Here is a 26,641-nt window from a genome sequence, read left to right on the forward strand (position 1 = left end):
GTTCAAAATACGGAAATGGCTCAGTGCGATATATCACATTAATAGAATGAAAGAAAAGAATCCTATGATCATCTCAATAGACACAGAAAAAGCATGTGACAAAATCCAAAAGCCATTCATGATAAAAACAGTCAACAAATGAGGTATGGAAGTAACATATTGCCATATATGACAAGCCCACAACTAACATCACACTCAATGGTGTAAGGTTGAAAGCTTTTCCTCCAAGATCAGGAACTAGATTAGGTGCCCACTCTCACGACTCCTACTCAATAGAGTACTAAAAGTCCTAACTAGAGCAATCAGTCAACAAACAGAAAAGGCATTAGAATTCAAAGGGTAGAAGTAAAATGGTCTCTATTGCAGATGACATGTTTCTATATAGAGAAAATCCTAAATACTCACCCAAAAAACTGTTAAAACTAATCAACAAATTCAGCAAAGTTGCAGGATACAAAATTAACTTAGAAAAGTCAATAGAGTTTCTATGCTCTAACACCAAATTTCCTGAAACGGAAATAAACTGATCCCATTTACAATGGCATTGAAAATAAAATACTTACGAATAAATTTAACCAAGGAAGTGAAAGATTTCTAACAACTGTGAGATAATGATGAAAGCAACTGAAGAAGACACAAATAAATGGAAAGGTATCCATGTTTGCAGACAAGAATATTATTAAAATGTCAGTACTACCAAAAGTCATCTATAGATTCAATGCAATCCCTATCGAGACTCCAGTGACTTTTTATTTTTTAGCAAAAGTAGAAAAAAGACTCCTGAAATATATATGGAACCAAGAAAGACCCCAAATAAGCAAAGAAATCCTGAAAAAGAACAAAGCAGGAGGCATCATACTTCCTGATTTTAAGCTATACCATAAAGCCAGAACAGTATGGTACTGGCAAAGAAGCAAAGAGACCAATGGAATAAGAAATCCAGAAACAAACCCAAGCAAATATGGTCAACTAATATTTGACAAGGAAGCCAAGAATGCTCAATGAAGAACTGTCTCTTCAACAAATGATGCTGGAGCAATTGGATAAAAGAATGAAACTGGACCCATATCTTACACCACTCACAAAATTTAACTCAAAATTAAATGAAGGCTTCACTGTGAAATCTGAAACCATGAAACTCCTACAAGAAAAACACAGGAAAAAGCTCCTTGACATTGGTCTTGGTAATAACATTTTAGAAATCACACCTAAAGCATAAGCAAAAAATAAACAAGTAGGACTACATCAAACTAAAAAGCTTCTGCACACCTGAGGAAACCATCAACAAAGCAAAAAGACAACCTACAGAATGGGAAAAAAGACTTACAAACCATGTATCTGATAGGGAGTTAATATGCAAACCACATAAATTCAATGGCAGAAAAGCCACCCAATTTAAAAATGAGCAAATAACCTAATAAATATTTTTCAAAAAAAGAAATACAGATGGGCAACAGGTACTTGAAAAGATGTTCAACACCTCTAGTCATTAGGGAAATGCAAATTAAAACCACAATGAGTTACCACCTCATGCCTGTTAGAATGGCCATCATCAAAAAGACAAAAGATAACAAATGCTGGCATGGATGTAGAGGAAAGAGAACCCCTGGGCACTGTTGGAAGGATTGTAAACTGGTACAGCCACTGTGAAAAACAAAATGAAGGTATAATCCAGTTCTGGGAATATATCCAAAGGCACTGAAAACACTAACTAGAAAAGATAAATGAACCCCCCTATACATAGCAGTATCATTTATAATGGTCAAAACAGGGAAACAATTTAAATGTCCAATGATGGATGAATGGATAGAGAAGCTGTGGTATATACAGTTGACCCCCTGAAAAATGTGGGGGTTAGAGGTGCTGACACCACACACAGTTGAAAATCTGCATATAAATTTTGACTCTCCAAAAACTTAATAGCCTACCATTGACCGGAAGCCTTACTGATAGCGTCAACAGTCAATAAATACATACTTTGTATATTGTATTCTTACAATTAAACTAGAGAAAGGAACACTATAATGTGTACCTTAAACTTCATACAGTGATGTATGTCAGCTATCTCTCAATAAAACTGGAAAAAATATTATGAAAAAAGACACAATTTTCACTTGCCTTTTTGAAATATTTGCAGTAGCCTATTGACTCCTTTCCTGAAAGACCCTAGAGGTATAGTATTCCAAGCTAGGAGTCATTAATCCAGTAAGTGAAAAAAAAATGTGATTTTCTTTTTTTCACTTTCAGAGTCATTAGTATTACCCAAGAATCTTCTATTTCCTCATTATTCCCAGTTTCTAAAGCACAATTTCCACAATGATCACCACCACACCTCCCCACCTTGAAGGGTCTACCCCTATATAGTCCACCTTTCCTCTGTTACAACTGTCTGGGTTCCTAGCTGAGGCCGTTCCCTGCTTATGCACTAGATCACATCCTCTCTTGGCTATTCAAAAGCATCTCTCCAGAAAGTGCTCCCCCTTTCTTACATCACACACTATCCCTCTCTATTCTACTTTGTCCACAAGCCTATAGAAACATGCTGTTCAACTCTCTTGATCCCATTTCATAGAACAGCCACCAACTCATTTCTCAGTTCTCCCTTCTGATGTCTTAGAAAGAGGTCAATGAGAGTTATTATCTTTCCAATTTTCTCTTGAGCTCCCTCCAATCAGGCTTTACTCTTCTTATTAAGATCCGCAATTACCTCACATGTTATATCCAAAGTCAATTCTCAGTCCTCATCTTGATCTATCAGCAATATGTGGCAGTTAACCATGTTTCCCACCCTCTTGAAACACTCAGTACTTGCCTTCCAAGACAGTAAAATCTCTGAATTTCCCTCCTTCTTCGGTAGTTATTCCTTTCTTCATCTTCTCTGCTGGTTCTTTCTTTTATCCTTGCTTCTAGATCTTTTATCTTCACTACTTTAGAGAACTCTTCCAGTCTCAGGATTTAAATGCCATCTGTATGCTGATATTTCACGAATTTGTATCACCAGCCTGAACCTCTTCCTTGAACTACAGATTCATATATCTAATTCTCTATTAGACATATTTACCTGAATATCTAATTGGCATCTCAAATATCATACACCCAGGAGTGAGCTCCTGAGCTTTTCCTTCGAACATGTTCTTCTTGTAGTTTTCCCGGGTCAGAAATGGCACCACTACCCTTCCAGTTTCTATAAGTAAAGACCTTGGACTCTTTAACCCACTCTTCTTCTCTCCCCCCATATCCAATCAATAAATCCCTTTTCTTCCTCCTATTTCAGAATTCATCCAGAATCTTCCCATTTCCCACTACCTCCCCTGCGTCACCCTGGTTCAAGGCACCGTGATTTCTTTCCTCAATTTTAGAATAGCCTCCTAATTGGTCTTCCTGCTTCTCATCTTGCCCCTGACAGCCATTAGTTGGCAGCTTTCCTGGGCCCTGTCAGAAACCTTGGTGTTACCAGAAGCTGGCCTGGCAATAATGGCAGGGCTGCAGTGCTGTTCTGTTGAACACAAAGATTTTCACATATCATGAACCTCGAGGACATTGTGTCAACTGAGAAAAACAGACAAAAGGGGACTAGTCTGTAATCATTTTGAACACAGGCAAAAGGATCACTGTGTAGGGACACCTGGGTGGCTCAGTTAGTTGAGCATCTGACTCTTGATTTTGGCTCAGGTTGTATTCTCATGGGTTGTGGGATCGAGCCCCACATTGGGCTCCACACTCAGTGGGGAGTCTGCTTGAAGATTCTCTCCTTCTGCCCCTCCCCCCACTCACACACACGCGCTCCTGAGCATGCACTCTCTCAAACAAATCTTTAAAAAAAAAGGATCACTGTGTAAACTCAAAAATTGTGCAAATATCCTAGCTAACATGAGTTAACGGTTGGATCTTTAACAATTACAATATTAGTTCCATTTTTCTCACTTTCCAAATTTATTTAGATACACAATCATAGAATTATCCTGTTCTTATAAACACCCAATCCAGAAAATTCCAGCTTCCTTGCATCCTCTTGCAAATCACCCAACACAAGCCCAAATGCTGTAACGAATCCCTCCTAACACTTTTTTGCTGGATGCCTCACAGATCCCCCTGGTAAGCCATTTTCCTTATTCACCAAGTATCAATAAACCCAACTTTGTTACAGGCATTTTACTGGTGGTCTCTGACACACATTAATACCCTCCTGTCTATTTCCCCTACAGCAAGCATGGTAATCCTGTTAAGTCAAATCCTGTAAGTCCTCCGTTCAAAATATTCCAGTACCTCCCCCTCACGCCCATTTAAAAGCCAGCGCCCCCTTACAGTGACTCCTAAGGTCTGAGCTGAATGACTGTGAACCTTGGTTGCATGTTAAAATCACATGAGGGGGGGTGCCTGGGTGGCTCAGATGGTTAAGCGTCTGCCTTCGGCTCAGGTCATGATCCCCGGGGTCCTGGGATCGAGTCCCGCGTCGGGCTCCCTGCTGAGCAGGGAGCCTGCTTCTCCCTCTGCCTTTCTCTCTCTCTCTCTGTCTCTCATGAATAAATAAATAAATAAATCTTAAAAAAAAAAAAATCACATGAGGGGGCCTGGGTTCCACCTCCCAGTGATTGTAACTTAATAGGTCATGGCATCCAGAGTTTTAGAAGCTCTCCAGGTAGCTTCTCAAAAGAAGACAAGATTGAGGACCACAGCTCTGGATGGGCTGCTTATTCCTTTCACCTCATCTCCTATTATTTTTTCCCATAAACACTTTCTTCCAGCCACACTGATCCCGTTGCTATTGCTCAAACTTTCCAACTATGCTCCTGTTTCAATTCCTTCTTTATGCCTGGAACACTTTTATCTAAAATATCCTCAGGGCTTCTTTCCTTACCTTCTAAAGTCTTTGCTTTAAATCACTTCGTCACTGAGACCGGCTATGACCACCGTATTTAAACTTGCAAAGTCCTCTGCCAACCACATCATCTCCCCATGACCCTTACCCTGCCTTGTTTTTCTTCTTTGGCATAGATGCCCTTTACAAGTATGTAATTTACTCATTTATTATAGGTTGAGTCTCTCCCCAATTAGGAAGCAAGCTTCCAGAACACAGGAATGTCTGCCTGTTTGCTTACTGTGGGATCTCAGATCGTGTCTAGCACATAGCAGGCACTCAACACACACTTGTCACGAGCACTAGTGACCCTCCTTTCCCCAGTATGAAATTTTCTCCTTTCTCATCTTCCCCAAATTCTTGGTTCTAATAAAGAGTTAAACCTATTTAGTTGGTACCCCAAAACAATCCTATTTAATAGTCCAAACACTCTTAATTTTTTTTTTCCCAAAGACTTATCTTTCCTCACATTTCTTGAATTGTGACTTTCTCCTTAGGGTTTGGTATTTGACCCTTTATACCTCATTATTTATATTTACACTTAATAACCTCTTTACTTTGAAGAGAGGAGACTTCATCTTTCATACTTCAGCTAGAATGGAAAACTTTAAGCAGTGCTGCCATGCCAAAGTTTTAGTTAAAAACACTGGATCTTACTCTATACTCATCCAGGTAAATCCAGCACAGTACTAAAGCTTCAATTATTTATGTCAATAAATCCAAAAATTGTTTCTCTAACACACTGTTCCCTTATTAGTGTCAAAACTCCAAAAATCAGAAAATAATAATCTCCTCCCTCCCTTCTGCTCCCTCTCTCATTCTGTATCTTATAAGTCAAGATAAAAACTAGGGAGTATTACTTAAAACATCCCTTTTCCCTTTCTTCCAAAACTCAGTCAAGTGTTTCTTTAGTCTACTTAATAAAACTTTATTATGACCTATCTCTACATGTCACTTCTGTTCATGATAATCTCTTACCTTCCTCTTAAAGCCTCCCAACTGAAACCATTATTTCCATACTTTCCCCTTCAATTCATTCTACACAGTGCAGCCAAAGTATAAACATTTAAAGACCTTTAAAATTCCAACTTGATCATGCAACTGCATAAAAATCCTTAAATGGCTTTCCTATTATTTAGTATAATAATCCTTACCACGGTTAAGCTAATACTCAACAATCTCTGTGCTTCTCTTACATTTATGCTCAAACTACCTCTATTATCACAGTTTCTTTAATAAATCAAGATTATTTTCCTCCTCACTCATTTTAATGTCTTACTACAGTCCATTTCTTCTGTTTGGAACCCCCCATTTATGTTCACTTAGCTATTCAAATTCATGCTATCACTATCCTTTTAAAAGTTAATGAGACTCATATAGTCAATGGATCTTGACAAAGGACTAGACAACACAATGAAAAAGACAGTATTTTCAACAAATGATAATGAAAAACTGGACACCACATGCAAAAAAATTAAGTCCAGACACAGACTTCACACCCTTCACAAATATAAACTCAAAATAGATCAGAGTTCTAAATATAAAATGCGAAACTGTGAAACTTCTAGAAGATAATGTAGGAGAAAATGTAGGTGACCTCGGGCGATGATTTTTTAGATACAACACCAAAACACAATCTGATAGTGTTTTGGAAATAACTGATACATTGGACTTCATTAAAATTAAAATTTTCTGCTCTGCAAAAGACAATGTCAAGAGAATAAGAAGACAAAGCACAGACTGGGAGGAAATATTTACAAAAGACCCACAGATAAAGAACTGTTATCCCAAATATGTAAAAACTAACTACCTGATTAAAAAATGGGCCAAAGACCTGAAGAGACACTTCACCAAAAAAGATACACATATAGCAAATAAGCATATGAAAAGATGCTCCACATCATATGTCATAAAGGAAATGCAAATTAAAGCAAGATACCACTAGACATCTATTAGAATGGCTAAAATCCAGAACACTGACAACACCAAATGATGGTAAGGATGTGGAGCAATAGGAACTCTCTCATTCATTGCTGGTGAGAATACAAAATGGTACAGCCATTTTGGAAGACATTTTGGCAGTTTTTTATAAAACAAAATGTATACTTGTAATATGACCCAGCAATGATTCAGCTCCTTGGAATTTACTCAAAAGAATTAAAAGCTTATGTCCACACAAAAACCAGCACATGGATGTGTACAGCAGCTTTATTCATACGGAATACTGAACAATGTAATATTATTCATCACTAAAAAGTAACGAACTTGTAATCCATGAAAAAACATGGAGAAAGCTTAAATGCATATTACTAAGTGAAAAAAAAAATCTGAAAATGTTATGTACTATAGGATTCCAACTATGACATTCTAGAAAAGGCAATGAAGACTATGTAGATAGTGAAAAGATCAGGGGTTGCCAGTAGTTGGGGGCAAGGGAGGGATGAACAGTCAGAGCACAGAGGATTTTTAGGGCAGTGAAAATACTCTGTATGATACCATAATGATGGATACATGTTGTTGCACATTTGTCCAAAGCTACACAATGTACAACATCAAGAGTGAACCCTGAGGTATAGCATGGACTCTGGATGATTATGATGTGTCAAAGTAGGTTCATCAGTTGTAACAAATGCCCCACTCTAGTTAGGGATGTTGATAATAGGGAAGTTGTGCATGTGTCAGGATAGGGGCTGTATAGGAAATCTCTGTACCTTCCCCTCAATTTTGCTGTGAACCTAAAACTGCTATTAAAAAAACTTTAAAAAAAAAAAAAAAAGGCTAGTTCATTTTTAAATCCTGCTATCTCCACACTAGTGCTAATCAGAGTCAATCTATAACTTTCACAGGCCACTCTGTAAATCTTACATAGGTTCATCAAGATTGGAATTATGTATATATGGGTGTAATGTAGTTCTCCCCACTAAACCGTAATCTCTATGAAAGCAGGAACCACATATGTTTTGTTCACTCTGTAAACAGCTATAGAGTCAAGTACAGTGCTTGGTAAGTATTATTGAATGAATGAAGTGACCCTGAGGACAAATGTTATATAACACCTGCTTCCTATTATTATCCTATCCCTCTAGGCACTCCTTTACCACAGTGATATAAAATGACCTCCCAAGGTAGACCCTAGCTAGCCAGCCTGCCTCACTCTCACTTTTAGCAACAACTCATTTCTGCAACTGAAAATTGTGCTTCCAGCCAACTTTCTGTGAGCTATATGGAATTTCCAAATGAGGTCAAGAAATGTCTTTATTCCCAAAGTTTTCATTAATGCCCTTCTTGTGCTCCTTATCTTAGACTCTTCTAAAGATTCCAATCTAGACCATCCTTTATTGGCAATGGAGCAAAAACAGCTTTTTCTATTCATTACAATATTGTATTTTTTATCCTCTCACCTAAACTGTAAACTACTCCACAGCAGAGCAAATATATTAACATCTTTGCATCCTCTGCACAGTTTCTTTTAGCAGGTGTTAAACAGTTATTATTAACAACTATATTTGATGAGCAACAGATTATTATGGCTTCTTTTATGCACCTGTGTTTAGATTCTCTCACTAGATTATTTTTTCCCTAAAGGAAAAACTTCTTTCTACGTCTACCATACAAACTTAGCAAAATGATGAATATGTTAAAACACTCTTGAAATACAGTCACTGGAAATTAAGAAATACTAACCTATTTAAAAGCCTTCCTTTTAAATGCCCATAGGTGTGAAGAGGTTTACACTGTTGGAGAACCCTACAAATTCACTTGCCCTGGAAGACTTAGTGAAATGAAAATCAACCCTAAGATCCACTTCGCACTCTCTCCTCTACCCTAAAGTAATTGTGAAAAAGAGCCATGCCATTCATTCTCTTTATGCCTCACTTAAACTGTAAATTAGTTAATACACATAAGTATATTTCGAAGAAATGTACAAAATAAGAAAGGTACAAAATAAGTGCTTTATGACTGTGTGTTGGTATTTATATCATTATCATATGCTATCTTTAGGCATCTTTAAATCTATACCCCAGGTATAGATTTCAGGTATTTTTAAATCTTTATCCCAAGCAGAGAGGTTTATATCAACACTGGAAGGAAATGTAAATTTCACTATCTACATGGTAAAGTTCTGTAAGGCAAGGAGACATGGGCTGCTAAGAAAACTTCGTGTCGAATAGGGGAGGATCATTATTTCTTCTTATACTTCTCATCACATACATTGCTAGTATGAAAATAGAAACAAAACGGACAAGAGCAGTACTTATGGGAGAAAAGAGAAGGACTCAGAAGTTCTGACATACAAGCAAAAAAAAAATGCCACTTAGAGTTCTAATTTATAATTTCTAGAGTGAAGAACAACGATCTTGCAGAAAAATAAAATCCAAATGAGCTCAAAGTAATGACACAGAAAAAAAAATCTACTCTCTCCATAGACAGCCTTAACAATATAATTTATTGAGATTTAATCTTAAATAATCATAGAAAAATACTTTCTTATTAAATACAGATCTTATTCTCAAAAGAATTTTCAACTGAGAAAAATCCTTTATTTTTTGTCTTGACTCTTTATTATGTACTTTATTATCTATTTAATTTTTTTTATCTCCACTGTCCTGAATTTCTCTAATCTAGCAACATAATTATCTGCAGCAAAGACTGTTCAAAATACCATGGATTATTTACAGATTTTACTTAGCTACAAAAATATACTTTTTCCTCCTCAGTGATCAATGGCTCCATAAATGAGAAAGAATGGACTTTTTCTCTACTTCTTGGTTTTATGTCACAGTAATAACGAGCTTTTTACCTCAACAACTTTTCATTCCAGTCTTTTACAATCCCTTCTGTCAAGGGAACTGTGTTTGTTGACTGCAAAACTGTCTAAATTATAATTTGAGGACAATATGAAGAAGACAATGAAAATCCAGTTTACCAAGAAAAAAATAGTAACTAGATACCCTTTTTTCTACAAGGACTTATTTACTAATATGCACTTAATAAAAAAATAAGATGCTCAATAATTAGAAAATTTAGGTTTATTTGGTAGTTAGGCCTATAGAAAAGAACATAAGCTGGAAAAGAGAAAATAGCTTCATTTCCTATATTCTATTAAAACAAAAAAGCCATTTGTGGTTATACAGAGAGGTGCATTTTAGGAAGATTTAATTCTATAATTAAGTTTAAATATGTCAAATCTCATAAAAAATACCTCCTTGAAACATTTTTTTCAGAATATATGCAGAAAAAGCACAGCCCTAAATAGAAGACCAAGACACACACACACACACAATAAATACACAGCAAAAGACACAAAGTTATGGGCAATTCAAGCTTTTTCACAGTGCATACATGGGATGAAAGAAATTCCTAAATCTCAATTCAGAATATAACAATTACTACAGGAGGGTAATGAATTGTGAAAATACGAATACAGTTACTACTGGAGGTGGCTTCCAAACACATAAACTCATTCAGGTTCTATTTTATATCTCTGCTGCAGAAATGCCAGCCAACGTTCCTATATTTAGCAGATAATAGTAGTTTGAAGAAAATATACAACTAGTATTTAAGTTTGAAAATGTAAATCAGAAAAATAATAAATCACTCCTTTTTCCTGTATTGCTTCACCCATCTTTGCTTAGCCTTTACTGAATTCAAATACTACATATGACTTTGTGGTTTTTCTTATGAACAGATAAAACAGAAAATAAGAAATAGTTTAGATCTTTAAAAACAAAAAGCACATGACTCAACAGTTTGCAGGCAGAAATAAATTACAGTGCTCAAAAATATTGTTTGAGAATATTAAAATATTTTTACATGTACAAAGTTGCTTACAAAAACTGTGGCTTTCTCATCTACATTACATAATGTAGACTAGAACAAAATAATTTATATATGTCCTGTTTATACAACCTGGACTTGAGAAAATGTACCACTGATGCTATTTGACGCATGAAATCTTCATTTTCCAGTATATAAGTTATTTTTTTGGAACTAAGCCAAGCTTGGTGTAAAGTAATATTCCCTATTTTAGTATTTGAGAAAGCTAATATTTGTTCACAAAAATAGAAACTTCTGAAGAGTATCTTATGACCATGAGAGGAGTAAAAGCAAATTTCAAAATGCACTTCAAGCACAGAGAAACTAAAACACTTCTACTTTGCTGATATGACTGTGTTTTAACACAGTAACCCTTACGGGAAAAAAGGGGGGGGAGGGCAGGATGGCAGGAAGACAGGCTTCATAAAATATACTTAGGTTGATTAAAGTACTTGTAGTTTTATATAATAAATAAAGAAACATTCAATTAAATATTCCAAGATTCTCAATAATCTACAAATGCTATAACCTCTGTTTGTGATATCACCAACTTTAAAAAAAAATTAACTTTATCCCTTGCCAAAATTTTTTTTCTAAAACATTTGAAGATATTTTAGAGGCACCAAAAACCTAAATCCATAGTAAGTTTAATAATTCTTTGAGGGTAAGTAATAAAAGAAAAGAAAAAAGAAAAAGAAATCAAATTGGGTTAGAGATACTTACAAAAAATGAGAAAATTAGAATAAATTGCATTAAAAATATTAAATATCTGAAATTCTAGAATACCAGTATTCCTTTTAAGGAGGATTTCTGCTTATGAATAGAAATCCTGAGGGTGGTATAGTGTTTTTCTCCTCATAGGAAATGCCTGTTTTGTCAAGCAATTAAGGTTCTCTGTGGGGAAACTGATATGCTAGTCAGTCCACTGCCAGACTCTCAGCCTAAAATCCACCAGCATCTCTCCCTTGGCTGCAAAACAAAGACCCCTACTCTTACTCCCCTGAACTCTTTAATGTCTTTACCTCATCTCCACTCAGTGCCAGAATTTTTAATGCATAGATTCATAAAAATGGGGTAAAGAAAAAGAATTTCTATCAATAAAACAGATTCACAGTATAAAATAACACTGCCAAAAAAAAAAAAAAGGCAGGCAAAGAAACAGAACTAAAGACTCTAGAAATCTGGAGCTCATTTACTAATTTTTTAACTTAATTCACTATGATCATGGGTCCATTGCCAAATTGTGGTCTCCTATCCTCTTTTCATGTCTATAAAACTATCTTATGAAATGTAATGTGATTAAACAAATAATTACTAAAGGGAAGTGATATTCTTTTTATTAAGAAAAAAGAACATGAGGAATGATATCACCAAGATGGCAGCATAGCTTATTCCTGACTTCACTCCCCTCTCAAGAAGAACAACTAACAACTATTCAAGAACAAGACACCATTGAGAGAATCCTAGAACATGGGGGTGAGGCTGAAGCACTCCCTGCACCTCGGAGACCAAGACAAACCACACAGGAAGAGAAGTGGCCACACACTGCCCTCACTGCTCCCCCCGCCCCTCCCAACCCCAGGCCAGCACAGCACCGACCTGAGGTCTCCCCTGAGCCTCCACTTCCTCCAGTGGGAAAAGAGAGCCCGGGGGAACAACCAGCCCCCCAACTTGGCGCTGTGGGTGCTTTCTGGGAGCCCCTACTCTGATCTCACACCTGCACAGGGATTGCAGGAAAACAATGAGGTTCAACCACTGGGAATCTGACTGTGACAGAGAAGGGGGGAGAGGCTTGCAACAACCAGCATACAACCTTAGCAGACCAAGTTCATACTTGCAGCACCCAAGTAATAATACTAACCAGTGGCTTTGCTCATTATCAGAACCAAGATGGGCATACACTCTGACCAGGGAACTTGGCAGAATACAGATCTTATTTATTCAGATCCTCAAATGAATACTGTTGACCATAGAGCCAAGTTTGCCTAAACCCAGGGAGGGAGGTGAATCACAGCCCATTCCTTCGACTGTGGAGAGTCTTCCAGCCCCATCTGACAAAAAGGGCTGGAGAAAACTCCTGAAAGCTATGTGACCAAACAGCTGTTAAGCTGAGAAGCAGGAAGAGCTGAGGTTTGCAAAAACAGTGGCCCTGTTTGACCAGGGAACTTCGGTGTGGGTCAGCCTGAATTGAGACAACAAAGAACTTTACCAGCTTTAGCTGATTCTCCCACTGCACACTGCACCCAGACAGGGACTCTAATTCATAACCCTGCTCATTGTTGAATGCACCCATCAGCCTATCCAACCAGAGAACCTAACCAAAGCACAAGGAAAGCTGTGATGCCCATCCTATAGCCTCTCTTAGGAGGGAACCAAGCCTCCTATGCAACCTCTCTCAGCCACTGGAACACCTCCCATCCCTGACCTTAAAGCTTAAACAGTTGCCTCACCCAAGAAAAGATCACAATAGCAGGCCCCATTTGCCCAAAGATATTACCAGCACATGCCCAGAAACTGAAACTGACTGAATGTTGAAAAATTGTCTCTGCCAAAGCAAACCTATAAAGTCTGGAAATGGAGCCCAATTACTTAAATGCACAGATCCCAACATGAGGAATCAAAGATCACAAAAAATCAGGTAAATGGGACACAACCAAAGTAAACTAATAAATTTCCCAAAAACTAAACCTTAACAAATGGAAATCTAGGAACTGTCAGAAAGAATTCAAAATAATCCCCTTAAGGACGTTAGTGAACTACAAAACACACATACACACACACACACATACACAAACACAGAAAACTAAATGAAATTAGGAAAACAATGCATAATAAAATGAAAACTTTGAAATAGCAACCATCAAAAAAAAATCCAAATATAATTCTTAGAGTTGAAAAGTAAAATAACTAAACTGAAGAATTCAACAGAGAATGTCAAAAGTAGACTCAACCATGCAGAAGAATCAGTAATCTGAAAGAGAAGACACTGAAAATTATCTAGAGGAACAAAATGAGGAAAAAAAAAAAAGAATGAGAAAGAGTAAAAAAATCCTATGGGAACTATGAAACACAATGAAAAGGAACAATATTTGCATTCCAGGAATTCCAGAAGGAGATGAGAAAGGGACATAGCAATAATGGCTGAAATATCCCCTTATCTAGGGAAAGAAATGGACATCCAGATTCATGAAGCCCAGAGGACCTCAAATAGGATGAACCTGAATAGACCTACACTGAGACACATTATAATTAAATTGTCAAAAGTCAAAGACAGAGAATTTTAAGAGCAATGAGAAAAGAGAGAAGTTACATACAAGGGAACACCCATAAGATTATCAGCACATTTCTCACAAAAACATTGGGGAGGGTATGTGTTGTGGTGAGCGTTGTGTATTGTGTAAGACTGATGAATCACAGACCTGTACCCCTGAAACAAATAATACATTATATGTTAATAATAAAATTTTTTTTAAACATTTCAGGCAAGGAGAGAAAGAGATGACATACTCAAAATATTGGAAGAAAATAATTGTCAACTAAGAATTCTATACTGGCTAAGCTGTCCTTCAGAAACAAAGGAGGGATAAAGACTGCCCTGAACAAACAAAAGCTGAGGGAGTTCCTTACCAATATCTACCTTACAAGAAATGCTAAAAGAAGTTCTTTGAGTAGAAGAACACTATCATCATAAAAATATAAAAAGCATAAATCTCACTGATAATGGTAAACATACAGTCACAGATTCTGCAATATGGTAATAGTGGTGGTTAATTCACTAAAAACTCTAGCTTAAGTTTAAAAAAATGTAGTAAAAATAACCAAACTATAATAATCTGTTATTAATTACACAATGTAAAAATACGCACATTGTAACAGCAATAACCAAAAAGGAGGAGAGGAAGTAAAAGTGTAAAGTTTATAAATTTTATTGAAGTTGTTATCAGTTTAAAATGAGGCATTTTAAGATATTTTATATAAGCCTCATTGTAACTACTAGGAAAATCCTATAGTGATTACATAAAACCTGATAGAAACTCAAAGCACACTGATACCAAAAGACATCAAAACACACACAAAAAAGAGGCAGCCTTAAATAAGAAAAAAAAAAAGACTAGATGTAAAAAACAACCAGAAAATGAACAAAATGGCAATAGTAAATCCTTAACCTATAATTACTTTAGTTGTAAACAGATTTCTCCAATTTATTTTATTATGTTATGTTAATCACCATACATTACATCATTAGTTTTTGATGTAGTGTTCCATGATTCATTGTTTGCGTATAACACCCAGTGCTCTATTCAATACGTGCCCTCCTTAATACCCATCACCAGGCTAACCCATCCCCCCACCCTTCTCCCCTCTAGAACCCTCTGTTTGTTTCTCAGTCCATAGTCTCTCATGGTTCATCTCCCCCTCCAATACTTTATTTTTGCTTTTATTTCCCTTGCCTCAGGAGACATACCAAGAAAAATGTTGTTTTGGCTAATGCCAAAGACAGAGAACCTGTGTTCTCTTCTAGGATTTTTATGGTTTCAGGTATCACATTTATGTCTTTAATCCATTTTTAGTTTATTTTTGTGTGTAGTGTCAGAAAGTGGTCCAGTTTTACTCATTTGCATGTAGCTGACCGTTTTCCCAATCCCCTTTGTTGAAGAGACTGTCTTTTTCCCATTGGATATTCTTGCCTCTTTTATTGAAGATTAATTGACCATATAATCATTGGTTTATTTCTGGGTTTTCTATTCTGTTTCATTAATCTATGTGTCTATTTTCGTGCCAGGACCATCCTGTTTTGATTACTATAGCTTTGTAATATAACTTGAAGTCCGGAATTATGATACATTCAGCTTTCTTTTTAAAAATTGCCTTGACTATTTGGGGTCTTTTGTGGTTCCATCTAAATTTTAGGATTTTTGTTCTAGTTCTGTGGAAAATGCTGTTGGTATTTTCATAGGGATTGTATTAAATCTACAGATTGCTTTGGGTACTACAGACATTTCAACAGTATTTATTCTTCCATTTCTTTGTGTGGTCTTCAATTTCTTCCATCAGTGTTTTATCATTTTCAAAGTACAGGTCTTTCACCTGTTTGGCTAAGTTTATTCCCTGGTATCTTATTATTTTTGGTGCAACCTACTAAATGGGAGAAGATTTTGGCAAATGACATATCTAATAAAGGGTTAGTATCCAAAATATATAAAGAATTTATACTCAACAGACACACACACAAGAAGTAATCCAATTAAAAAATGGGTAGAAGACACGAACAGACATTTCTCCAAAGACAACATCCAGATGGCCAACAGGTACATGAAAAATGCTCAACATCTCTCATCATCAGGGAAGTACAAATCAAAACTACAAAATATCACCTCATATCTGTCGGAGTAGCTAAAATCAAAAGCACAGGAAACAAATATTGGTGAGGATGTGGAGAAAAAGGAACTCTTGTGCACTATTGGTATGAATGCAAACTAGTGCAGCCACTGTTGAAAACAGTGTGGAGGTTCTTTAAAAAGCTAAAAATAGAAGTACCCTATAATCCGGTAATCCCATTACTGGGTATTTCCCAAAGAACACAAAAACACTAATATAAAGGGATATATGCACACATATGTTTAAGGCAGCATTATTTAGAATAGCCAAACTATGGAAGTAACCCAAGTATCTATCAATTGATGAGTGGATAAAGATGATGTGGTACAGATATACAATGGAATATTATTCAGCCATAAAAAAGAATGAAATCTTGCCACTTGCAATAACATGGATGAAGCTAGAGTATAATGCTATGCAAAATAATTCAATCAGAGAAAGACAAATAACATATGATTTCACTCATATGTGGAATTTAAGAAATAAAACAAATGAGCAAAGGGAAAGAGAGAAAGAGACAAGCCAAGAAACTATAGAGAACAGACTGATGGTTCGGGGAGGGGGGTGGATGGGTGAAACAGTGAAATAAGTGATGATAGGTGATGGGGATTAAGGAGCACACTTGTCCTGATGAGCACTGTGTATTGTATGCAAATGCTGAATCACTATATTGTACACCTGAAACTAATATAACACTGTATGTTAACTATACTGGAGTTAAAATTTTTTTAAAAAGGTCAATAGTACCCTAACGCTAAGTCACAACGACTAACTGTTCACCTCACTTCATCTCATCAAGCAGGCATTTTAACAACTCACATCATCACAAGAAGGGTAAGTACAATGAGATATTTTGAGAGAGAGACTACATTCACATAACTTTTACTACAGCACACTGTTATAATTGTTCTATTATTGTCGTTAATCTCTTGCCATTCCTAACTTATAAATTAAGCTTTATCATAGGTATGTATGTATAGGAAAAAACATAGCATACATTGGATTTGATACTATCTGTGGTTTCAGGCATCCACTGGGGGTCTTGGAATGTATCCCCTGTGGATAAGGTGGGGGGGGGGAACCAGTGCACACATAAATCTTAGCCAAATGACTAAGTACTAAAGGGACTAACTGATTAAAGTACTGGCTCACCACAATTGGCTTCATCTGTTCCATTTGGGCAGTCAGATGGAAAATCACAGAATTTGCTGAATGAAATATAGCCTGCATCCTCCCATAACACAAATCCAGCTTCAGAATTAAGAGATGGAGAGGATAAAACATACTCTTCTCCTTCAATAAATAAATAGAATGCATAATTATTTTATGAACACTAGTTTTTAAATATGCTAGAGACACAGAAGCTAGATAAAAAAAGCCAAATCAGAGTACAGTTTTCCTTTCTCATCCTGTGCATGGTGCTTCAAATGTATGTGTAAGGCACTAGAATTGCTCTGAAGTCTTATAGCCATTTGCATGCCGATTAAAGCCTTCAAAGGCTTTTAATTCAAACACAGGGTCTAGGTGAATCTCTGGCCATTCTGCCCCACAAATATAACATAATTCATTACCAGTGGGATTTGGCTTATTTTTTTAATGCCTATTCCAGTCCCATCCTAAATTTCTGCTGGGTAAGAATAGTAAATTTCACAAAGGAGATCTTATAATGACCTATTGGACAAATTTGCAAAAACAGTAAGGAAGTTTTTTTTCTCTTTGTGTACAATAATTGGCCTTTCAGGAAAAATTCATATAATATTGGTCTGGCCTTTCAGGAAAAATTCATACAATTTTGGTCTGATTATAATTATGCTCTAACCAACTAAGATGGTGTTTGGAATGAAGCACACAAAAATTGAGTTTTGATTTAATTTCTGAAGAGAATTCTCTGTGAGATCAAGCACTCTCAGAGACTTCTGCTAAGGTTAATTTTAGTGATAATATAAAACTTGTAACCACACTCTTGCCTCCAGTTACATTCTCTTCAATGTCAACTTTCTGCTATTCAAATTCTGGTGATGCAGTATTTGATTAGAAGAAAAATGTTTAATTAAATAACAGAAATAAGGTAATGCTGGTTAACCCTCAAAAACTCAATCATTAATCTGCTGCTTTGCATTCCTCAATGTCTATCAGAACCACATACACACACAGAGCTTAGAAAGGTTTAAGTTCAGAACACATATTCTGAATAAAGTAAATACATAGGACAATATAAAGTTAGTAGAGAGAACTATACAATCTCACCAATGAAAGAGGTCTTTAATAAAAGACTAATTAAAAGTTCTTTAATCTAGTTCTCAAACCAGAATTGTTTCTGCTATATTATCCTCAATTATTGCATTTAGCTCATGTAGGAATTCAACTTTTCCATTTACTAATAAATATGTTGTTTAATGAAACATAACCTCAGAATATAAGATGTGCCTAATTTCTAAATGCAAATAATATTCATGTATATAGATAAAGAAAAATAAAATGTGATCATTTTCAAGCAAAACCTTTAATGTTGTCTATTTACTAACAGACTCTGGGGTGAAGTGGTCAAAGGGAAACATCAATCAGTGTTAAAATGACAGGTAACTGAGGCACAATGCATACTGTTCCAGTCCATTCTCAGAACCTAAATAATGGTTCAACTTTCCAAAAATGCCTATTTGACTATTGGGGATTTATTTTTACAATCTTTCTGCCCCTTAATTGAAACGCTCTACAAAATATTTAGTCAAAAAATTAGACAAACTCCTTCTGTTACTTGAAAATATATGTTCTGAATTTAAACAGAGAGTTTTAGAATCAAGATTTAAATTTTTGGCTGGCCTTAAGTCACTTTTCCAAACACAGTTTTTTGAACTCCTAGGTGACTCTGAAACACAAATTTCATTATATAATCATTTGAAGTGCCAAGCAAAATTAAAATAGAATTAAATTTTTATGGAAGTGTTTTTTTAAAACATGCAAAATAACTAAAACTATTTCATAATTTCTGTAACTAAAAAACTGTGACAATTTTAGCCACAAGCATAGAATACTATTGGAAAAGTCTCTAAGGCCTAGGTTGTGTACAGCATATATATATATTTTTTTAAGTATGTTTTATTTATTTTTTTTATTCTTATGTTAATCCCCATACATTACATCATTAGTTTTAGATGAAGTGTTCCATGATTCATTGTTTGTGCATAACACCCAGTGCTCCATGCAGAACGTGCCCTCCTCAATACCCACCACCAGGCTAACCCATCCTCCCACCCCCCTCCCCTCTAGAACTCTCAGTTTGTTTTTCAGAGTCCATTGTCTCTCATGGTTCGTCTACCCCTCCAATTTCCCCCGCTTCATTCTTCCCCTCCCGCTACCTTCTTCTTCTTCTTTTTTTTTTTTCTTAACATATATTGCATTATTTGTTTCAGAGGTACAGATCTGAGATTCAACAGTCTTGCACAATTCACAGCGCTTACCAGAGCACATACCCTCCCCAGTGTCTATCACCCAGTCACCCCATCCCTCCCACCCCACCCCCCACTCCAGCAACCCTCAGTTTGTTTCCTACAATTAAGAATTCCTCATATCAGTGAGATCATATGATACATGTTTTAAGTATGTTTTAGTTTTCAAGGCATGTAATAGAATCCACATCCTGGTATTAGCTACTTGTGAGCTATATTACTGGAGGACTCGAATCTATTTTAAATTTTGGTATCAGGAGGAACTCATTATTTCAATTTTTAAAACTTCAGTGACCACAAGAAAAACTTACCTTTCTTTAGTATGCTGGTACCTGGAAGTGACATATTAGAAATTTCACATTCCTGGGATATACTGATGTCATCTAGAGCAACAGTAGCATTTGATGATAAAACAGTAGCTTCCAAAATCAACTATAATTACAGAAAAACAAATTATTAAAAATATATCATAAATGTCTTACAATCATATATCTTTGTGTAGAGAAGCTCATTTGCATCTGTCCCACCTTCCAATCTAATTTTAGAAAACTGTTTTGACCAGAAAGTTCAAATTATAAATTTATAAAGTCATAGCGGCTTTGACAGCTTCTTATGTAACCTTAATGTCTTAGGTAACCTTGTTTCAATTAAAAGTTGAAACATTCATCACTCCTGAAGGGTTGCCTTCCCATTGGAGCCATTTAGAGTTGTATACATTTAAAATGAGCTCTTTGGGGTAATCAACTGTGTGGTTTACAACTCAATTTAACTGAGATATGAATTCATTTGTAAAAGGTCTGCTGGAGGCAATGATTCATTTTCATATCAGAATATTTAAATACTAATACATATTATGTATATATACAGAAACCTACTTAGTGAGGTAAAGCATAGAGTCAATAATCACATACAGTGGTTAATAATATTCATAAGTTAAAGCACTCAGAGGCATCTATTTCAGTTTAATTTATTCTAACACTCTGAATAATGACTGATGTAATTTGTTTTCTTTCTCATTAATCACATCATTATGTTGGTTAATCTACCACCTTAAAAAAAAGAGAGAGAGAGAGGAATTATGTCTGGAGTCTTAAAGACGTGTAGTAGGACCACCAGTGCAGGACATAGTAGGTGGTGCATCTCGATCTTATCAGAGAGGATCTCAGATCCAAAGATCTTACGATTTACTTGGTATGATGCATTAACAACTAAACTACACCACAAGTGTTATACAAGGAGATACATATAAGATACTAGGAGAATCGAAGAAAAACACTTCATTGTTTCTGCCAAGAATGTGAGACAAAATTTGGAAAAAGCTGCTAAAAATACTAACTACCTAACAACCAATAACTAATTACCTAATAATAGCTACTCAGTTATAACTGCTACTTCAGATTTTGTTAGAGAAACTAGTAACATTACAGGCAAAAGCAAGGAGATGTGGAAGTGTATGGTATATTTAGAACACTTTGGGTGAAATGCTGACTTTAGCAACACATAGACTAGAACGCTTGGGGTGCTACAGGATGATAGGTTTTGAGACATGCTATCCCCAAAATATGGCACACCTTGGCATAATGAGTATTTCAAGCTGGAGGAATTTAAGAAATGACATGTGCAGGATGGACTATCTGATCTTCCCTCATGTGAGAGGTGTCCTCTCTATAACCGGAGGAAAGGGACATCCTTATTTCAGAAGACAAAAGGACACACAAGCAGAGGAATCTGAATCTTTGCCTGGCTAAGTTTCTCCCAGTTGATTACACTTAGCTCATACTCTTTGCCCCATCGTATCTTTCCATCACTGTCCACTCTTCATCAAACCTTGCATAAAAAGGCTTAGGATTAACTGTTTCTTTATTAACTGGTCTTTACGTCCTTATTAAGGCTCCAGTGTCATGTAAGGCTTATATTAAATAATTTTGTATGCTTTCTCCTTCAATCTACTTTTTTAGTTTAATATTCAGACCCAGCCAGGAACCATAAGAGGGTCAGGGAAAGTGTTTTCCTCCCATACATAGGAGTATAGGATTTTAAGAGAATGATAAATTAAGTAACAGATGGAACAAACTGATTGCAAGAATTGGTGCAGCTCAAGTGGAAGGCAATTTGATGTTATCTATTAAAAAGAAAAACAGCACAGACTACAAAAATTAAGCCCACTTCTCAGCATTTATGCTAGAGAGACACTCATCAGCATATACGTGAAAGCCCGTCCAGGAATGTTTACTTCATTGTTGGTTTTGATAAGTAAATAAATGGAAACAATTTAAATGTCAATCAAAAAAATAAATGGTTATACAGACCATGGGTAACCATGCCACTTAAAAATAACATCTCTATGTGCTAATATGGAAAGAACCTCAATATGTATTTCTGAGTGAAAAATTACAGAAAAAAAAGTTTATGATAGGATACTACTTAGGCTAAAAACACAATGGTTTAGATTTCTAGATATAGTGGTACATACATATACATTACATCAATAGAATAGGGTCCAGAAGTAAAAATGAACTAATGTCTATGCTAACCTCAAGATAAAGACCAATAAGAGGTGAAGGAGGTCAGGACAGACTATTGCCTTATCTGCAATTTTTGATACTTTATGATGAAATGTATATAATTATAATGATTTTTAAAATTCTTATTAGAACTGTTTTTTTTTTTTTTGTAGAGTCTTAACCGACTAAGGAATTTGGCCTTCATACACAAGGCAGAAAATAACAGTTTTTAAAGAAGGATTTTGACAAAGTATCTATAGGCACTGTAATTGAAAAATATATTATGCTTAACACCATTAAGGTATTGTAATTTATTTTGGACAGCTTTAATTTTAAAAGATTTTTCCTTTTATTCATTACTAGAAATTATAGTAGACTGAAGTCAATTAAAATACAGATGCTTAATTCTTCAGACTCATTAGACAAGCCTTTACTGATGCCATATTTGAAGCCCTGCACAACTTTTTTAAAAAGTGGGGAAAAAAGAATGCTTGGGGCACTTCTCTGTGCCTCTAAAGAGGTACATGGATGGGGTGGGACCCTGGCAGGAGTTGAAATAGAATTGTGAACTAGGTCTGTAAAATATGGTTATATCATTTTGTCTGAAGGGAACCACAAGACTTTCAGATATTCATATTAAAATGTTAACATAAAACTACTTCCAAAGCCAAATAAAAATGATACCAGGTCATCTACACCTCTGCTTGCTTATTTCTATATAATTAAATTCAGAACTCTAAAATGAAAAATCATAATTCTACCATGAATTAAAATCTTCCACATTTAAAAAGAAAAATGGTCACTTCTTTTAAAAATGTTTCTTATATCTGTAAATAATACCATCTGATGATTCCAAAATCACCTTGGCTATTTCTGTTTTTTATTGCTTGTTTCAACTAAGCCGATCTTTTGATTTGTGAACAAAGGCAGTTTTCCTTTGGGAAATATAGAACCAATTAATAATCAGTAAGTGAGAAAGAGTTCATGCAGAAGAAATGTTTCAACCATGGGCATTTCAACCACAAATGAAGAAGTGAAAACCTCATTTTTTAAGATTCTCAAGGAAATTTGTGAATTTAAATTCCAAGTTAGGTCTTGGAAGGTCTCTCCCTTCTAAAACTATTTTTTAGGATCTTGCTGATATTTGTTTTATTCAGTGATATTATTCAGTGCTCTTTCAGTGAAAGAGCAAAATCATTTCTTGTTTTTGCTTTCAGGAACCAAACAACTTATAAATGTAGCTTATAATCAAGTGATTATTTTTTATATCTGAAAAACCAAAGTAAGCCTTTCCAGAGAAAAACTCAACTAGCATATTTAGATTTTGGTTCTTTGATATCTTGTTTTTTTAAAAAAGGAATAACAAGAACAAAAAAATAGGAATCTAAGAAGAAATGGAGAAAGTAGGAATATAATAGGAAAAACTGGAATATAGTAATTTTTTAATGATGTTATCAATAATAAGAGTAACCACAAACATTATTTAAAGCTTACTGCATGCCAAGCACAGTCACTTGTTTTAACCCTGTGAAGGTGGTGCTATTCTCATCCTCATGTGAAAGCAAAAGAAACAGAAGCTTCAGAGGTAAAGTAATTGGTTGAAGGTTATATATTTAATAAGAAAAATATGTAAGCTGAGCCATTAACGATTAGGCTATACTGCATTACTAGAATAAAATAAAAAGATAACTGGTCTTTAGCAGATGCTGCAGACCAGAGCTGTCTGGTGTAACAATATTCAATGCAGTCCTAAATTAAGAAGGCTGAGGACATTGCAACTTTATAGAGACTAGACCAGCTTTTACTATTGTATTATAAATCTTACCCTTCACTGAATCCTCAAATAATGTCAGGAAATTGTTATTGATTTATATCATTGACTGATAAAGAATGAACATGTTATCAATCACTGTGGAAAATTTCACAAAAGGGTCATTTTAAAATGAAGTCTAAAATATGACACAATTATGTATTAATAGGAAACCTGAAAAAAGTAGATCAGCTGGAAATCAATGGACAGTACTCAGAAAAAGAACCACCTTTAGATATTAAAACTAAGAACAGCAGTTAGGGGAAAAAGAAACTGTAAATGAAGTGAGTATATTTCTGTAAAAACTCAACATATCCAATGGGCGGGCCACGTTATAACAGATTGAAAAGAATACTATTAACTATTTGACTTATATTCTTCCAATAAAAAAAATATAGGAAATGGAGAGACTATTGAAATGGTGCTAACTTGCTGTTCTTACGGAATAAAGAGTAAGCCTTATCCTTTTCTACCAGGAAGAATAAAAGCCCTACCTACCTAAGGGTGTTTATTTCCTAAGAAACTCAAAGTGATTCATACTCTGTTGTGATGTCTACAAGTGACATCAAAAGGACGACACTGCAAAAGAAGTTCATGGCTAGAAGAGGACATAGGGGTCATATGGGTTGATGCCTTTCTCCTTTCCAGTGTTTGGGATGGACTACATGTATAAATACGTTCAGAATTTAGTCACATTGAAGGATAGTCAGGTGATGACTAAGGTCACAATGATTCAGTCTACTAAAGTGCCAAAGAAGCCCATTCCCAAGAATGTAAACTTCAAATATTTGAATATTTTAAAAATCTAGATGGACTGTTTATAGGTAGAGTATCTTTTGCAATTGTTGTTGCTAAAAGAATGAAGAATTGCACCTAGCTAGAATCCTCATTCATAGCTCCATGTTTCTAAATATGCATTTACAGAAATCAGGTTAAAACCAACATAAGATCTGCAATTTTTTTTCCAGCAGAGGACAAGAAAAGGAATAGAAATGGGTGCAAAGAGGACAAAAGCTGTATGTTCATATGCAAACAGGTATTAACATTATAAGCAAACAGAATGCTAACAGTTCATTCTGAGGTGTGAATACAAAGATACTTGCCTCTGTATTTTCTACTTGTTTGAAATATTTACTGTATATGTAGTAATAATGTATTAAATACTACCGTGGTATATATCCATGTGTGACTGAGTATATTTACGTATCGTGTATATGTGTGTCTGCATAAATTCTGGACTGATTCACACCAGAATGTGAACACAGGCCTGCAATTCCTTACCCGAAGTCTTTGGGGCCAGCTGGGTTTTGAAATTTGACTAGTTCAGAGTTGAGAATATTCATCTAACACCGTGTATATTACATGATACCCTCAGGGAGATTGGGGGCAGCACCTATCTAATCAAACATCTCACTAAATGAACTGCCTAAAGACCTCACACAGGTTCAGGTAAGGTTAAGTTTTGCCTCTAAATTGGCTTTTCAAAAGCTTATTGTTTTCCCAATTGTAATTTTCCAAATTGTTGGTTAGGGATTGTGGACCTATAATGGGCTTCTTGATGAAAAAATCTGAGGGAATTCTTATTCTTCTTTATGTACCTGCAGTTTCTAAAACAAATATACTACAGACAAGTAACGGAATTAAGGGGTGACAGAGGCAGAGACTAAAAACTTCTCAGGGACAAAATAAGACCTAGCAAGAACCCAGAACCATTCACTCCCCTCAAAGGCTATCACAATTAAGCTGAAGCTAATTGGGGTGGATTAGGAGCCCCAACGGGGGTGAGAGGAAAGCCAACACATGGCGCTGAGACACCACAGACAGGAACGAAGAGCAGGGCTCCTTTAGAAAAACATCACAAATCCACTGCTGCCCAATTATAAAATCCTATCAAACCACTGGTTACCCTACAAACCAGTTAATATGCCCCAGGTAATAAAGAGCAAGCTCATTTTGCACTGCAAAGCAAAGTAAAACACAAACCAGAACCCCAAAGGAAGAAATGTTATAGGGGAAAAAAAGGACACTGCACTGAATCTCTTCAGTAATGGTGATAGGTTAATGAGTGCCTGCAGGTCCAGAAAGGAACAGCATGTGTTTCAACTCAAAACATTTCTCAAATAACTGGTTCTAAAAGAATACATTGTGGTTTAGTTTTGTTTTTCATTAAGACTTTTAGAGCAGTATTACGTTCACTGCAAACTGAGGAGAAGGTGTAGTTTTCTTCTATACTTTCTGTCCCAACACACACACAGCTTCCCCATTATCAACATCTCCCAGGGTGTCTGGGTGGCTCAGCTGGTTGAGCATTTCACTCTTGATTTCAGCTTAGGTCATGATCTCAGGGTCATGAGATCAAACCTCGCATCAGGCTGCTCGCTGGGCGTGAAAGCTGCTTAGGATTCTCTCTCCCTCCACCCCCCACTCTCTCGGAAAAACAAAAAACAAACAAAAAATCTCCCACCGGAGTGAGGCATGTGTTATAAATGATGAACCTCGTAACCACCAAAGTCCACTGTCTACATTATGGTCCATTCTTGATGTTATACATTCTGTGGGCTTGGACAAATATATAACATTTATCCGTCATATTATTATACAGAGTATTTTCACTGCCCTAAAAATCCTCTCTGCTCTATCTATTCATCCCTTCTCTCTCCCTGCACCCCCCAACCCCTGGCAACCACTGATCTTTTCATTGTCTCCCTAGTTTTGCCTTTTCTGGAATGCCAGACAGTTAGACTCAGAGAGGAAGTAGGCTTTTCAGGTTGGCTGCTTTCACTTAGTAATATGCACCTGAGGTTCCCCCATGTCTTTTCATGACTTG

The 26,641-nt window shown here is 35.8% G+C and overlaps 1 protein-coding gene across 1 annotated transcript in view; it reads right to left on the reverse strand.

Moving 5' to 3' along the window:
• The window catches only part of MALRD1 (MAM and LDL receptor class A domain containing 1), a 794,826-nt gene that overhangs the window by 646,044 nt on the left and 122,141 nt on the right, over window positions 1-26,641 (reverse strand). Inside the window, exon 15 of the mRNA XM_044915239.1 lies at window positions 19,812-19,932. Within this exon, the coding sequence (XP_044771174.1) occupies window positions 19,812-19,932 (121 nt within the window). The remainder of the gene's footprint in view (window positions 1-19,811; window positions 19,933-26,641) is intronic.

Source organism: Neomonachus schauinslandi, chromosome 5, assembly GCF_002201575.2.
Source record: "Neomonachus schauinslandi chromosome 5, ASM220157v2, whole genome shotgun sequence".
NCBI lineage: Eukaryota > Metazoa > Chordata > Mammalia > Carnivora > Phocidae > Neomonachus > Neomonachus schauinslandi.